The sequence below is a fragment of the Aethalodelphis obliquidens genome, unplaced genomic scaffold (genome assembly GCF_003676395.1).
Source record: "Aethalodelphis obliquidens isolate GAN/ISIS:26980383/991018 unplaced genomic scaffold, ASM367639v1 scaffold31, whole genome shotgun sequence".
NCBI lineage: Eukaryota > Metazoa > Chordata > Mammalia > Artiodactyla > Delphinidae > Aethalodelphis > Aethalodelphis obliquidens.
Window position 1 is genome coordinate 13,522,313 of NW_020837975.1, and position 16,640 is coordinate 13,538,952.

At 45.0% G+C, this 16,640-nt stretch overlaps 1 protein-coding gene across 20 annotated transcripts in view; it reads right to left on the minus strand.

Annotated features, from left to right (window-relative positions):
* Positions 1 to 2,321: 2,321 nt before the first annotated feature.
* The window catches only part of TRERF1 (transcriptional regulating factor 1), a 229,467-nt gene continuing 215,148 nt past the window's right edge, over positions 2,322 to 16,640 (minus strand). For 16 of the 20 annotated variants that reach the window (XM_027127249.1, XM_027127250.1, XM_027127242.1 and 13 more), the window contains 3 exons: positions 12,590 to 12,793; positions 9,651 to 9,898; positions 2,322 to 6,067 (listed from right to left, as the gene is read on the minus strand). In XM_027127249.1, coding sequence (XP_026983050.1) covers positions 5,743 to 6,067; positions 9,651 to 9,898; positions 12,590 to 12,793 — 777 coding nt within the window. In that variant the 3' untranslated portion in view covers positions 2,322 to 5,742. The other 4 variants (XM_027127255.1, XM_027127253.1, XM_027127258.1 and 1 more) reach the window with 2 other exon arrangements.

The following is a 16,640-nucleotide window of genomic DNA, read 5'->3' on the forward strand; positions in this document are numbered from 1 at the left end:
CAGAGGCTCCGGACGCGCAGGCTCTGCGGCCATGGCTCACGGGGCCCAGCCGCTCCGCGGCATGTGGGATCCTCCCGGACCGGGACACGAATCCGTGTCCCCTGCATCGGCAGGCGGACTCTCAACCACTGCGCCACCAGGGAAGCCCCCAGTTGTTCTGTTTTAAAAGACAGATCTTCTCACTTGATTGTGATGATTTCATGGTTATACACTTATCTCCAAACTCATCAAGTTGTATACAATAAATATGTATAGCTTTTTATGTGTCAATCATACCTTAATAAAGTGGTTGGGGAAGAAAAAAAAAGAAATAGCAAGACTGCCAAAAATAAAATTACATAAGCAGAGGAAGTAAGGAAGTAATGACCCCAAACAGCCCAAAGAGATCCATGTTGTATGTTAAGGATATGTGTGCTGGAATGCAAATTTGGAAGCATGTATGGCTGCTTGGCCTTTACGACTCAAACAGAAACATTAAACACTTCCCTTGCGGCGGGGTGTGGGAGGAGGACAGCTCTTTTCAAAAGATTCTCTCTCATATAAAGAAATAATCAGCCCTTTGGCTCTTTTATACAGGGATATCTGAGACCCAAAGATCACTATGGTTCACTTAGGAATATATTATTCAATTTCTTAACATGCCTTCCTAATTATGTTTTGTTTATACCAACATTAAAACTCAGCCTCAGTCCACAGCTGGCTGGCTGTGGCTGAGGAAGGTAGACTGGGAGTCTGTGGAATTCAGAATTGACTTTAGGTAAAGTCAAAAGAGGTTTTATTTACACACACACACACACACACACACACACACACACACACGGATAAGCATACCTGCAAGATTAGAGAGATAATTAACAAATAGTTGCTGAGCACCTGTTATAAATTGCTGTGAATATGTGGGTGATGGTGAGATGGTTCAGTAATAATAATAAAGCATGACCTTTGCTCTTCCCAGTGATGGAACTGGATCTGTTCCCAGGCCCCTATATGTTTTTTCTAAGTATTAAATTCCTTGGCAGGAAGGCAGGAATGATGTCACAGTCATCTTTAGCTACTCAACTGCCCTGTGTATAATACAGCGTGGAATAGTGCCTGGTACGTGAGTAATGAATGAGACTAAGACAGTAGGAAAAAAGTCTTCAGATTGGACACCTGAGGCCCTGGAAGCAGAATTTAAATTTCCAACACTGGCTAAATGTAGTGTTTGTAAAGGAAGAGCTATTTTCTTTGGCACATGACTAACACTGCCCAAATTAAAAGTATAAAACCCCAAAAGAACAAAGAAGATCAAGGTCTTGAACAGGTATGCCCTACTGAAATCAAATTCTGTATGAAATCCAGAATTTCAGATTTCTCCTGAACTTTGCTGTTGACCATTAAAAAGTAAACACACTTTGTAGAATTTGGAAATCCAGATTAGCAATGCCTATAAACCAGGGTGGGGCTTCCCTGGTGGCGCAGTGGTTGAGAGTCCGCCTGCCGATGCAGGGGACACGGGTTCGTGCCCGGTCCAGGAAGATCCCACATGCCATGGAGCAGCTGGGCCCGTGAGCCATGGCCACTGAGCCTGCGCGTCCGGAGCCTATGCTCCGCAACGGGAGAGGCCACAGCAGTGAGAGGCCCGCGTACCACAAAACAAAAAAACAAACAAAAAAATCCAGCGTGGACTAGATTTTGTTGGTGGTTCCCTGTGAGATAACCTGTGTGTAATACTGAGCTCCCTCAAACTGCATTGTGAGTAGTACGGGTTAGAGGCCATCAACCCTTCAAGTGGCTCATCCACAGCTTGAGCAGCAGAAATATTCATCTTGGCCTCCAGGGTAGAGGTGAGGGCATTTATATGAGCATTAAATCTGATCAGCCTGGGCTTCCCTGGTGGCGCACTGGTTAAGAATCTGCCTGCCAATTCAGGGGACACAGGTTCGAGCCCTGGACGGGGAAGATCCCACATGCCACGGGGCAACTAAGCCTGTGTGCCACAACTACTGAGCCTGAGCTCTAGAGCCCGTGTGCCACAACTACTGAAGCCCTCGTGCGACAACTACTGAAGCCCGTGCACCTAGAGCCTGTGCTCTGCAACAAGAGAAGCCTCCACAATGAGAAGCCCGTGCAATGCAACGAAGAGTAGCCCCCTCCTCGCCACAACTAGAGAAAGCCCGCGCACAGCAATGAAGACCCAATGCAGCCAAAAATAAATAAATAAATAAATAAATATATAAAAAATCTAATCAGCAGCCCTCTAAACCGGTCTCCAGAAACTAACGGTAAATAGCATTGAGAAGTCATTTCAGCAGCTAGAAAGAAGGAATGTTTAAGCCAAATGAAACTCAAAAAGATAACATTTTATTTTCAGAGCAGCTGATGCAATATTGAATCAGGTTTTCACAAATAAATATGACAGTGTCTACTTGGTTACATCTCTGTTTGATGAATGCCTATCTGTAAGAAATGTAATAAATTTCTGAGGAGGTTAATGACCGGAACCTTTTAAGCAAAATTCTCCTGGCTTGCTTCTGAAAAAAAGTATTGTGGCAATTAAAATAAAATGCTCATCGCTCGGGGAAAACCAATCTAGAATGCCCCAGTTGTTTTTGTTTTTAAGGAATGAACCTTTTGAGGACAAGTCTATAAAACATCTTTATTTATTTGTTACATATGATGTTTAAATATAACTTTGCTTTCAAGCTTCAAACTTTTTTTTTAAACCCCTGGGAAAATAAGACTTTTGGTTCGCCTTAACAAAAACTGACCTAGGAAGAAACACTTTTAGCAAAATGTATTATAAAATTCACTAGAAAATACTGTCCTCTTTTTGCCAAAATGTTACATAAAATCCTTATTAAAAATACACACGTTACAAAAGAAAAAAGTATGAATATGCTATACATAGTGCTTTTGATATGGACCAAGGGACCTGCATTCTGGGGAAAATACAGTGAAGCACATTAGATATTATGATGTCAACTTAAAATAGTGCAAACCAGAATAAATTACATCCTAAAATGGGAAGGCATGCAAGTCATTTCCTACGAATAGAACACAATGAAGCCAGAACAGGAAGCAATCACAACCACTATTTAAAAATGTTTTCCTTTTTATTACATTAATTTTTTTCAAAAATACTTTTCTTTACAATAGAACTCCTAGAAAATATTTACAACCTTCCTCTAATAAAATAGAACAGCAGTTAAATATATTTGAAAATAAGGTGGGTTTTTCCATAAAATATATCTTTTAACTTTTTATATACAAGCTTTCTCAAAGAGGTCTAAATTCACTAATGAAAAACTATCTGATAGTAAACAGTAACTGTGTTGAAGACAAACCATTGGGAAGAAAATTTCTTTAGGGTGGGGAGAGATGGGGCGCTGAGGAGCTAAAACACAACACATACATGCAGGCAGAATCACTTCAGGAAAAAAATAAGTGCAATATTTTACTATGAAGTCAATTCTTTAAGTTGATATTGTGAAGGAAAATACTAATTCAGGAAAGTGAACTGTCTCATCAAGGAGGAGTTCTTTGGTTATTTCAAGTCAAAAATCCAAATGCTATACTGCATGGAAAATCAAAATTAAATTGTGCGTTATATTTTTGCCTCGGCAACTCAGTTTATTTTAATGTTTTAAACTGGAACAGCCGGGCAAGTCTCCACACAGAATGAGTACATTTCCTTTATAAACATTTTTCCGGGTGTTTTGCTCCTTTGCTAGATAAGCTTTCAGAGACCCAAGAGCAGAACCATGCCAGAATCCCTCTCAGACACCCACAAGTGGAGGGAAGTAGTCACTGGGACAGATGGGATCAGCCGATATTACAGTTGGAATGGTTCTGGAATAGCTCTGCCACAAAGCTGATGCCCTCCCCAGGCAGTTCTGAACTCAGAACATAGAATAATTTGTCAGAAATGGCAGCAAATGAAAGACTTTCTTTTCCCCCTAAAAAAAGATAAAGGAAATCTTCAAGACCTCTTTTTCTGAAAACCGAATGGTGGCAATGAAAAGAACCTTTGTATTATCTTCTGTCCATGGCTTTCCTGAGATTCAGAGGACACTGCCTGCGTGGGGCTGCTGGGGGTCTTCAGTGTGTGCTAGAAGCTTTTGCTGAGACAACTTAAAGATGCTCCAGTCCTATCCTCATGCTTCCGCTGACATCCTCTTTAACATCAAACTATTACTGTGCCAGCAAAGTGCCCTGGTAGGGCTGCCACACCTGCAGGAGCTGGGGCGTCAGAAGCGTCAGCTCTGTGCCGGGGCCGCATCCCAGCCTGAAGGCGCGCGCACTCATTTGCCCTGATGGAGGCCATGGAGGAGTCTGACTCAGCTCAAAAGCCTGAGCTCGATGCCATTTTTGAAGGATTACAGGTTTATTACCTTCAAGTACAAACAGCAACCCTGCCGGCAGGGACAGGAGGAGACATAGCAGGGGTATGTAGCTTGGAGAATTCTAGAAGGGCTTTGGTAAATGACTTTAATGAATTCATTCATGTTTGAATGTAAACACTGTAGCTGAAGTGGTATCTGAAACCATTTTTGTTGGCCTTTAATGCTATTTCCCTTGTATTTGCCATCAGATTTGTTAGACAACCCTTTTCCTCAGAGTTAGCGTCAAGGTAAACTTCGGGCCAGCACAGGCGAATGACAGCAGAATCCTAGTGAATGAGGTTTCACAGTACTTCCAAGTGGCACAGCGTAATTTCAGAACTCCACTGACCATTAACAGTGTGGCAAAAAAGAATCAGCTCTTCTGATCTAGTTTTTGGGCCTCTTGGCATTCCAGGGACTTTAATCTGTGCTCTTCCACCATCCTCCCTGAAAACAGCCCTGGCAACTTAATAGTTGCGGTTATCTTCCTCCAGACAGATTTCTAGTCGGCTCAGGCCAACTCGAAAAGAAGCATGTGAAATTTAGAAGATCTGAGTTCTTGGAAATCCAAGGGATCCTGCTAACCCATGAATTGGAGTCAACCGGTCTTCACGGAACTGGGAAGAGGACGCACTTGCTCCAGGAATCACCTTCATAGTAAATCACGGCCAGGGAGGAAAAGCCTGAAATGACACAGCACTCAGTTTTCAGAAACAGGCCGAGTGACAGACAGGGCAGGAAGAAAAATGACTTTCACGTTTGGTCAACTCTTCAAATGACGTGTGTGCTAGAAGAAAGCTGTGGAACACAGGGCGGCCTTTGCTCACTGGAAAGCTACTTCCTAGTATGGTCTCCCGGCAAAGACGCCAAGTTCACTGCAAACTGCGGAATGAGGTCAGCATAAAAATGACTCTTGGTGGGAAAGGATGGCCCAAGACCCCAGCACAAAGAAAGTAGCCTGCTTCACACACACACACACACACACACACACACACACACACACACACACAGACTCTCTCACTCGCTCACTCATGCAAGCTTTGGGATAAAAGGCTACCAGGATGGTTGGCATCTGAAAGCAAAAGAACACGAACGTCAGGTTCATTCCCAACCAGGAATGAGTTCATGGGAATGTAGCCCAGATGAAACACATCTTAAAGTAGGATTGTGCCAATTATTTATTCCCCCCCAACCTCCCACAAAACAATTGTTTTTAAATAAAAGGAAAAAACCCCGATTTTTTTCTAAACCTGAAAAAAACGACCACTTTTTAAACAGGTAGTTTAAAATGGTTACAAAACAAGCAGGCAGTTCAGCTTTCCTGATGAATGAGGATGGAGACCGTGGGTTTTCGCCGTCTCCAAGCGACACACGGGCTTTAGAGTTCTGTGTCACCCTGAAGCAAAACTGAATCTTGATCATCCAAGAGGAGACCGGTGTCCACGACCTCGGCCTCTTCCATGACGCCTCCTAACTGCTGGACGACGTCGTCGTCGAGGATGTCCACGTCCTTGATGGGTTTGATCAGACTCAGCTGGTCCAGGGGTAGCAGCCCCGGCGGCCCCACCGGCCCCGTAGTCCTCTCAATCGTGGCTGCCATTTCGGCCGCAAAAGCCGCCTTCTGGGCTTTCTGCCTCTGCTGTTCCTCCTGCTGCCTGTGAGTTTTCATGTGTGCATTTCGGCTTTTGATCTTGAAGAAGACTCTATAAAAATGAAGAAAAAGAAGCATGTGAAATTTAGAAGATCTGAGTTCTTGGAAATCCAAGGGATCCTATAGGCAACAGCAGGTGCATGGTCTGCTGTCTGGTTTGGGGTGGCTCTGACAGAGTTCCCATCTCCTTAGCTCCCAAGACCTCCTCCCCTGGTGACCTGTGACCTCTCTTCTCTCCAAGCGTTCCAAGGAAAGGGGATAGGGACAGGAACACATTTACGGTGTGTTGGGCTTTCTCTCTGTGACAACGGAGGATGAATCCTCAAAGCTTTCCTGTCCATCTATGGCCTGGGGCACAAGCGTTTCTTTCCTCCTTATCTTCCCCGTTTCTCTCTCCAACACTGACCAAGCCCTCTCGACCAACCTGAGAATCCCCAAACCATGCTGCCAAGCTCTGTTGGTTCCCACCATAAAACAACCCATCCTTTGCCTCTGGCCTCCTGTCCCTGTCATTCCCGTCAAAATTCTAGAGGGTCTGCCTGCACACACGTACAGTGCCTCTTGCCTCCACACTCTCCAACTGGACTGTCATCTCCTCCACTTCAGTCCAAGTGCTTGAGTTCGCTAGTGACCGTGTGGCCAAATCCAACAGCCCCTCTTCTGTCTTCATTGTACTGGGCTTCTGAGCTGCACTGACCATTCCTCTTTGCCCAAGATCCCGTCTCGTTTTGGCCATCATATATCATAGTTCCCTCCTGCTTGCTTTAGAATGAAATAGTGGTTCTCAGCTAGGGGGGATTCTGCCTCCACAGGGAATATCTGGCAACGTCTGGAGACATTTTTGATGGTCACAGCTGGGTGGTGGTAGTGGTACTTCTGGCATCGAGTGGGTAGATGCCAGGGATGTTGCTGAATACCCTACAATACAGAGGGCAGGCCCTCTTCCCCAAATAAGGAATCATCAGACCCAAAATATCAGTGTCAAGGCTGAGAAATCCTGGTAAAAGGGGTCTGCCAACTATGGTCAGTGGGCCAAATCCTGCCCACTGCCTGCTTTTGTAAATAAAGTTTTACCAGAACGCAGCCACGTTTATTTGTTTATGTATCGTCCATGGCTGCTTTTGCACTAACATGGCACATCTGAGTAGTTGTGACAGAGATAGAATGACCTGCAAAGCCTAAAGTATTTCTTTTTTTTTAAAGTTGAGAATTATGTTTTTTTTTTGTTTTTGTTGTTTTGGCTGCGTTGGGCCTTCGTTGCTGCACGTGGGCTTTCTCTAGTTGTGGCGAGCAGGGGCTACTCTTCGATGCGGTGAGCAGGCTTCTCACTGCAATGGCTTCTCTTGTTGTGGCTGGCGGGCTCTAGAGTGCAGGCTCAGTAGTTGTGGCGCACGGGCTTAGTTGCTCTACGCATGTGGGATCTTCCCAGACCAGGGATCGAACCTGTGTCCCCTGCACTGGCAGGCAGATTCTTAACCACTGTGCCGCCAGGGAAACCCAGCCTAAAATATTTCTATCTGGACCTTTTTCAGAGCAAGTTTGTCCAGATGTGAGACGGCCTGTTTTTAGAGAGGGAGGGTGGCATAAATATTTATTCCTGAGCTCATAAAGGGAAAAAACCCCCCTGATTTCTAAGACCCCTGTCTTAGAACAGAGTTGCTGAATCACCACTGGACATACTGAAAACTGTCTAACGTAATGAACATAATTTCAGCAGCTAAAAAAAGGATTCTGCAAACATGTGCCTGATGTTATTCCTCATCTGGAAAACCATACAAAATATTTCTGCCATAAAAATCTTAACTGGAGTTATGGTAGAAAAAGGTCCCAAGCAACATAAAAACAAGACAAGAAAAACATTTTATGGACGTCACTGAAAGACAACCAGAGCTTGAAATACTTATTTCTGGTTGTTAAAATGTCCTTTGTCGCCACCTAGTGGAATAAGGAGTTGTCGCCTGTTGGAGGGGAGTGAGTGGAGGAAAGATGCTGGTTCCTCTGGGAAGAAACTGGTTGAGACCCTCCTTCCCTGCCTCTCCCACCCCAGGGCAAGTAGGGGGGAGTCCTACTGAGGAGGTTTCCCTATTTCAAGTAAGTAAGCCCGATGATCAATCCAGGGGCTCATTTATTCCTTGCTGACATGAAGATGATATCATGTCCTGGCTCTGAAGGATATTAGAGCCCAGAGGAGGGGACCCACGCCTAAGTCTCTCTCCCCATCTCTGCAGGAAGAGAGCTGCTAGTTCCAACTCACTTTGGCAGGTGCCACTGACCTACGGCTAAGAGCACCTACCTCATCGGGCTTAAGATTAAATTAATCAATACACGTAAACATCCTTTAAAACAGTGCCAGGCAAATACTGAGTAACTGATAAATAACAGAATTATTAAGATGCCTGAAATACACCTGAAATATTCCATGAGGATGAATATTATAAACAGAGGTCCCAGTTGGCCTCATTCATACAACTAGGGATGTTCCCTTGGTAGAGTTTCAGCAGCTACCTCGTGGGCATCTCTCCAGGTAACACTGCACGTTTGAGACACTGGAGGTTACAGGAAGAGAAACTCGGCAAGGCTCCTAAAAGAAGTCACTTATGACAACCCTTCTTGGAGGCAGACTCACTGAGAAGTAAACTGGAATTCTATACTAGATGCTGTGGGAGGGAACTGTGTGCATCTCACCATCAGTGATAAATAAATAAGCAAACAAAGCAAACCACTAGGCTGGAACAGTGGTCAGAAGCCCAGGCTCTGTACTTGAACACATAGGGGTTCAAATCTCGGTTCTGCTTTTACTGGGGGTATGACCTGGGGCAAGTAAATTTACCTAATGTTCAGTCCTTATTTGTAAAAACAAGGATAAAACAGTATCTGCGCCACATGGAGTTTCTCTGTGGGGATTAAATGATCTCATCTACATGAAGTATGTAACAAAATTAAGTGCTTAGTAAACGTTATTTAATGCTGTTATTACCACCTACTCTCAGTTTCCCCTTTTCATTGTTTTAAATTACACTTAAAACTGCAGAGATGACAAATAGACTTTACCTCATGAGTCAACTCTGATCAATTGGTTGTGCCAGCTTGAAGCATTAGGATTTAAAGGATTTGAAAGGATTTGAGTCTTATCTTAATGTGGTAGCAAAAAGTATAGCAATTGATTAGTGATGTCTGCCCTGGGTGCAGGAATGAGCAGTATTGGTAGGAAAGCCATCTCTGCCACAGAGAGTTCCTGATTAGATGTTTTAGAGCCATTCTCAAATCACTCGGCAGGGACGCAAAGAGAGCAGTCAGTACTAGTGAATATGGTTTGGGTGTGAAGGGAAGAGGTGGGAATCAAGAGTTCCATCCATCATTTCTGGAAAAGAGTGAAGTTTTGTCACTAGAGATTTGCTCTCTGATGATGTCCATCCTTATTAGGCTTTAGGACATCAGAATGACAGTATTCTGAGTCAGAGACAAGGTCCACTCACCATGAGGCACCATGTAGACCCCAAGGATGAAATGAGGAAAAACTGGAGAGTCTGGGTTCTTTTTCTACCTGGACACACCTCAGACCACCTTGGCCCAGCCCCTACAGAGGCATTATTCATCACACACTTAGATTCAGTCCCTGGCCCAGTTCTACCTACTTGCCACACTCCTTGCAGGGGAAGATGGTGGTGGGGTCTGTCTCGCCGCTGGTGGTGCTGTGAGAGGGTGAGCTCTTCACTGAGCAGTACCCGCTCTGGGCACTGCCAGGCTTCTGCTTTCCAGAGGGAACAGCACCCCGAGCTTTGGTCACCTGGTTGGTGCCACCGTGGATGCGGGCATGGCCATTCAGTGCCTGTCGGGAGCTGAACACCTGGGGAAGAAAGGGAGTGACATGACATCTACAGTCCTGAAAAGGAAATTAGGGTTATTAGTTACTCATTGGTAGAACATGTGATACTCGAAACAGTGTCTAATGACAAGGCCTAGGGGTTTTACATAAGCAAACTCTGGGCAAATGCCACAGAAAGTAGAGATCGAATACCACAACCACAAGTGCTGTGCCAGTAAGAAACCCATCACTGTTATAACCAAAGACTAGGGCTCAATCCACTGCCTCCATCTCACAGGGAGGCCATTGGGCCATTTCCCCTCTGAACACCTTATTTTTTCCATCTGTAAAATGAGAGGGTTTGGACCAGCTTTCAAACTTTTTAACAGCCAGAAGCTACCTTCCACCTCTTTTTTCTTTTCTTTCTTTTTTCCTTTCCTTTCCTTTCTTTACTTAAAAAAAATCAGGTCTTATTCAAAAGCTCAAAGCAGAGGTACTCTGGCTGAAATAGACAGCCCCCCCCAAATTGAATCTATTTGCTCAGCTCTATCTCCCCCCTAGGAAGCCCTCGAACCCCAAGAGACACAGCTTGGAAGACACTGACTAGCTGCTCTGATATATTCTATATGTTATTTCTAAGCCCCAGTCAGTAGCCCAGTGTTGAAGCAACGTTTCTGACCCCGACATTGTACTGCAGGATGAAAAAAAGGGGAACGACCTGGTCTTTTGAAGGCTGCCATAATGCACGGTTTCCCAACCTCAGTATTACTGACATTTGGGACTGGATGATTCCTTGCTGTGGGGCTGTCCTGGGCATCACAGGATCTTCAGCAGCAACCCTGGCCTCTCTACCCACCAGATGCCAGGAGCACCTCCCTAGATGTGATAAAAATGTCTCCGGACGTTGCCAAATGTTCATGGGGAACAAAATCATTCCCGGCAGAGATCCACTGCTGTAAAGGGATGTAATCCACACCCCTGAATTCCAAGAGCTCTGACTTCCAGATTGCTAAGTGCATCAGCTAGTGCGAGTGCCCACTGAACTGTCCAGACACTGATGGTCACTCTGTGTTAAGTTCATGAGTTCTGTTTATAGTCTTGCAGGGAAAAAAAAAAATCTTTCGCTGATTTAGCAACCGAAACCTCCATGGTTAGGCACCGAATAAAACTAACATGGTTTTTCCCTGTTGTTTTTTAAAGTCACGAAAAAATATTCACCTTGCTGAGCATTTTTGATTGGGTAAAGTAAAAGATGATTTCCCGCTCAGGAAAGAATTTACTGTACTCCCAAACTATGAATTGAGGAAGCATCCAATTTCTAAACAAATTCACCAAGGACACTGTCATTTAAAGTCACATCTCATAGCTAGTGGGAAGCAGCCACATAACACAGGGAGATCAGCTCGGTGCTTTGTGACCACCTAGAGGGGTGGGATAGGGAGGGTGGGAGGGAGATGCAAGAGGGAGGAGATATGGGGATATATGTATACGTATAGCTGATTCACTTTGTTATAAAGCAGAAACTAGCACATCATTGTAAAGCAATTCTACTCCAATAAAGATGTGTAAAACATAAATAAAAAGTCACATCTTAATCATCCCCTAAAGGGAGTGCTGTATACAATACGGCAATGATGGAGTGAAGCGTCCAGCTCATTAAACATCAAAGATAGAAACAAGCTAGCAATTTCTTAGGTTCTCTTCAGAGCTAATGCAAAATGTATGTATCATTTAAAAGGAGTTTTTCATTTTTTCTTAAATGTAAGTCAAGTGAATTTCTGCTTTAGGATCTAACTATTTTAAAGACTGTTGCTTTCTTCATCTAAGTGACAGACTCAATAAGCAGCATTCAATGCACTCTGGAAAACAGTATTATCCTGTGTAACACACAAGCAAGGATAAGCACTAACTTGGGGAAAACAGGGCTTCATATGAAAGGAGCAACATTCTAAGTTTTTGCATAATACCTCTAGAGCTTGCCTGCACAGGTGTGCCCAGCTTTTAGAAACTTGATTTGGGAAAAGCTCAACAATTCAGATGAGTGGGGTACCCGGGGGACTGAGAGTCCAAAGTTAACAATTAAAAAAACATATCCATTAAAATACACAGGGAGCCTTAGATCAGGCCAGTACAGATTCTGTAAGGCCATCCTTTAGTGATCAAATGGTGAACTGGTTTTATTTTAGTTAAATGATGCTTCTAATGTACTTGAAAAGTACTAGGTTAGATAATTACACAGACACCTTTTTAGCCTGTTTACATGAATAATTTGCTTAGTAAATCTTGTTTGCTTCCCCCCAAAAGTACAAAGATAAACTTTAGCTAAATCTTTGTAATTATGCCATAAAAAGACACTCCTTCTCTGTGGGCTCTCCCACTGCATTTAAATGCATGTCTCCAGGACATGACCTGTGTGACACAGCCCAGGAGGAGTAGGGGGGCACCAAGTAACGAGGAGTGTAAGTTCTGGAGGTCAAGGTCCATTGTAGAGCCTGAATCACATTTTCCCTGAGGGCAGGGACGGACCTGTGTCCTCCAAGCACATGCACAGTGCTCAACAGAGAACACACACTCCAGAAATATCTACGGGCTGAATGAATAAGTAAATGGATGAAAGAAAGAAAAGCATGGCCACATGGACTTCCCTCTGCCAAACTTTGACTGCTGAAAGTACACCTTTTGCAAAGTGCATCATCTCTTAAAGCCGGGCACAGCTGTATGTACGGCTCTCAGGAGTCCCAGATCCCTGGAGGGCGCAGAGACACTTACAGCTCCACAGTTGGGCATTTCACAGATGAAGGAGCCTGAGGGCTGGCCCAGGGCTTGCAGGGGCGGCCCCTCTGCGGAAGCCAGGACCGGGCCTGGTGGTGGCTCTGGAGACTTGGGCAATTCACTCTCCTCTTCTCTCATGGATTTCCTGTCTTCTTCTGGGTCTTCCTCCTCCTCCTGTACCTCTTCATCTTCTTCACTTGTCTGGTGTTACGGCAATAAAAGCAAAAGGGGGAAAATCCCCAAATGGCATGTTTAGTGATGAACAGAACCCAGGAGCTAGGAGAGGCGAGAAGGGCTGGACGCTGGGGCTGCATCGGCTTCTTTGTGCATAAGGAAGGGCTGGCAGAGGCCTCTGGGGAGCGATACGGTTTCTACAAGGTTGGTCATTGGACACTTGGAATTCTGAGGGCAAGAAAGTCCCCCCAGCCCACTTTGGGTTCCCTTATCACTTATAAAAACATATCCTAAGGCAGAGGATATACAGATTTCTGTATGTAGAGTTTCTCCCCCTTTAGTCCCACTGACTAAAACACAGGCAGGATACCCCACTTGCAGCAGCTCTGCCTCCCCAGAGCAGTGAGGAGGGTTTTCAAGCAGTAATGACACTGTGGAGCCCCTCTGGACAGAGACTAAAGACCTATCAGGATTTGTTTTTAAAGGTCTTCTAACACACTTCCTTGCAAGATGCCCGAAATATTGATTTGAACTGTGGAAGGCACATGACCCATGGCATTCTGATGCACTTCTTCTCTGTTCTTGTCAGAAAACAGGATCAGAGACTGAACCACAGTGACTCTGAAAAGGAGCAGAAATGGAAGGGGATATTCCCTTTTATTTATCATGTGCTATATATATATATATTTTGGTCTCTGATAATGGTCTCTGATCATGGGCCCTCTATAAAAAAGAATAAGAAAAATATTTCTATGAATAATTATCCTCTTTGTGACTGTGTCCCCTCCCTCTGCTTCAGAACAGCAACAAGGTGCAGAATTAAGCAGAAGGTCCTGACCTTCGTCAAGGTTAACAAGACAGTTAATGGAATAGCCTGGAGGAGGTACCTGGGCTGGGTGGGGATGGGGTCCAGGGATCTAGGAGGCCCTTTTAGTGAACTAACTACCTTACTCTGCAATCTCAGTCCTCACGGGGGTGGGGTGGGGGGAGGGTGTGTGTGTAAGGGATGCTTGCTCCTCCGGGCCTAGAAGGACTGAGGACCAGGGATGGGAATTCCGTGTTACGTCAACCTCATTTTAGCGTCTATTTTACAGCACTTCGTGGTGTACAAAGTGTGTTTGCTGTGTCACTGAATAGGCTGTAAACAGTCCTCCTAGTTTACAAATGAAGAAACAAAAGGGATGTCCCGCTGCCTTCCACCCTGATGGGTCATCTGTCTCTGCTGGGCTCTCTGCATACCCACTGCTTAAAGCATGTGGGCCGGGGGACTTCCCTGGTGGCACAGTGGTTAAGAGTCTGCCTGCCAATGAAGGGGGCACGGGTTCGATCCCTGGTCTGGGAAGATTCCACATGCTGCGGAGTGGCAAAGCCTGTGCGTCACAACTACTGAGCCTGGGTTCTAGAGCCCACGAGCCACAACTAGAGTCTGTGTGCCACAACTACTGAAACCCGCATGCCTAGAGCCCATGGTCCGCAACGAGAGAGGCCACCGCCATAAGGGGCCCGTGCACCATGGCGAGGGGTGGCCCCTGCTCGCCGCAACTAGAGAAAGCCCGCGCAGCAACGAAGATCCTATGCAGCCAAAAAAAAAACCAAAACAAAACAAAACATGCACATGGTCTGCAGTTGGGTTTACCCCAGACAGTAATGAACTCTGGGTAAGCCTACAATTCTTAGAATCTGGAAGCCAGAATTTCCAAGAACAAAGATTTCTGAGAGTAGCAGTACCCTGGGATCCAGAAACCACCAGCTTTCTCTCTCCAGTTTGGATTGGGGATGGGAGAGAAAGATAATCCCAGTAAATACGGGCATTTAGCACACTGCTCACTGTTTCAGTATTATCCTTATTTAATATGGTATATATGCATATTTGAGACCATGTATTAACAGGGTATACTTAAGAAATGGTCCCAGTTTCCAGTGGGTAAATTAGGATTAATCAGTAATGATTACATTTGCTGAAAGACTTCAACGAATACAGATGTAGGCTTAATACATTTTACAGAGTGATTTATGATATAAGCTTACAGATCTCTTACTAGTATAGAATATACAGGTGGATATCACTTAAATGGCCTTATTCTCATATGAATCAACCACCTTCCAACCTCAGAGAATTTCAGGTAAAATCATGTTACGTCTAACTCCACAGGTTCGCTCCATTCCTTTACAGAACTGGAACTCTGGTCTCAGGTACCAGGATATTAAGCGGACGGAGGCCCACAGCTCACCATTTAAAGTAAATTACATGTAACTTTCAATGGCAATGGCACTTATTCCACAGCAGCTGTTATACAATTTTCAAGTTGTTATACAAATGTATACAATTTTCTCACCATGCTATTGTTTGACAGCTCTTAGAAGTTCCATAGAGCCATTAAATTACAGATCAAATTATACTGTCCTGTGATTATATATGTCTCATGAACGTAGACAGGTTTACTTCGAACAGCAATCTACGCATGTTCACAAAATGATTTATCATCAAGTGAAAGTGCTCACCGATGTGACGAGAGATGCAAAGACAGAGGACAAAACCCTAACGTGTAGAACTCTGTATCAACAAGTTGGCCATTTCGTGATGCATCATGAAAGGAAACATTTGGTATTATTCCAAAATTGGCAGAAAAGTGGGCAAGTACAGAGCAGGGAGATGGTTATGTATTACACAAAGTGCTCAAAACCCTGGGTCCAAATAAGAGTTTCTTGAGGAGATTTTTATTTCTCAGGCCTGCAAATGGCATTTGTATTATGAGAAATTTATAAGTTAAAACACAAATGCTCAACAACCCAAATTTCTTCAACGACACAAATTTGAGTGTTACAGTCACTGATGAATGATGATGGTGATGACAACATACTGAAGGCCCGCTGTGAATCAGGGACTACACACACACACACACACACACACACACACACTGCTAGTTTTCACAAAAATCCTGCACAATATTTTTTTTTCATTAAAAAAAATTTATTTATTTAGGCCACACCATGCAGCTTGCTGGATCTTAGTTCCCTGGCCAGGGATTGAACCTGGGCCCTCAGAACCTCAGCAGTGAAAGCATGGAGTCCTAACCACTGGACCACCAGGGAATTCCCTACAAATTTTTATTTTTTAAACAAATGAGAAATTGGCCAGAGAACGAATTTTCCCCAGAGCACATAGCTGGTAAAGAAATTGAATCGAGATTTAAACCCTGCACCGTCTGCTTCTAAAGCCTCAGCCTTAGCTCCTTGCCTGCCTGCACAGGTCCACAGATGCACATCTGTCCATCTGGACACGGCTTAGGTTTTCAAACACAGAGCTAAACCTCTCAAAACCATTGAGAACCAGCCACCTTTCCGTGTCAGAGGGAAGGAGGATGTTCCCCAGACCCCTTGTCAGTGGATCGCACTGCAGGCAATTCAGGCCTGGGACCATGGGGGAGCTGTGCCCTCGGAGCCTTGACCGCTGTCTTCCAAAGTCAGGTAACTGCCTCAGCTGGTTTCTTTTTCTTTCTTTCTTTTTTTTTTTTGCGGTACGCGGGCCTCTCACTGTTGTGGCCTCTCCCGTTGCGGAGCACAGGCTCCGGATGCGCAGGCTCAGCGGCCATGGCTCACGGGCCCAGCCGCTCCGCGGCACGTGGGATCTTCCCAGACCGGGGCACAGACCCGTGTTCCCCGCATCGGCAGGCGGACTCTCAACCACTGCGCCACCAGGGAAGCCCTCCGCTGGTTTCTTGAACTGTGCTGAATTTTGCTCACAGCCAGACCCACAGGTTCGCCTTGAGTGGAAGCAGGAGCCTGGGCAGGGAACAGGAAGCTATGGCCAGCACTTCCCTCTCGCCTCCTCAGCAGAGCCCACCTTGGCCTCCTCTTCGGCCTGCAAGGGTGG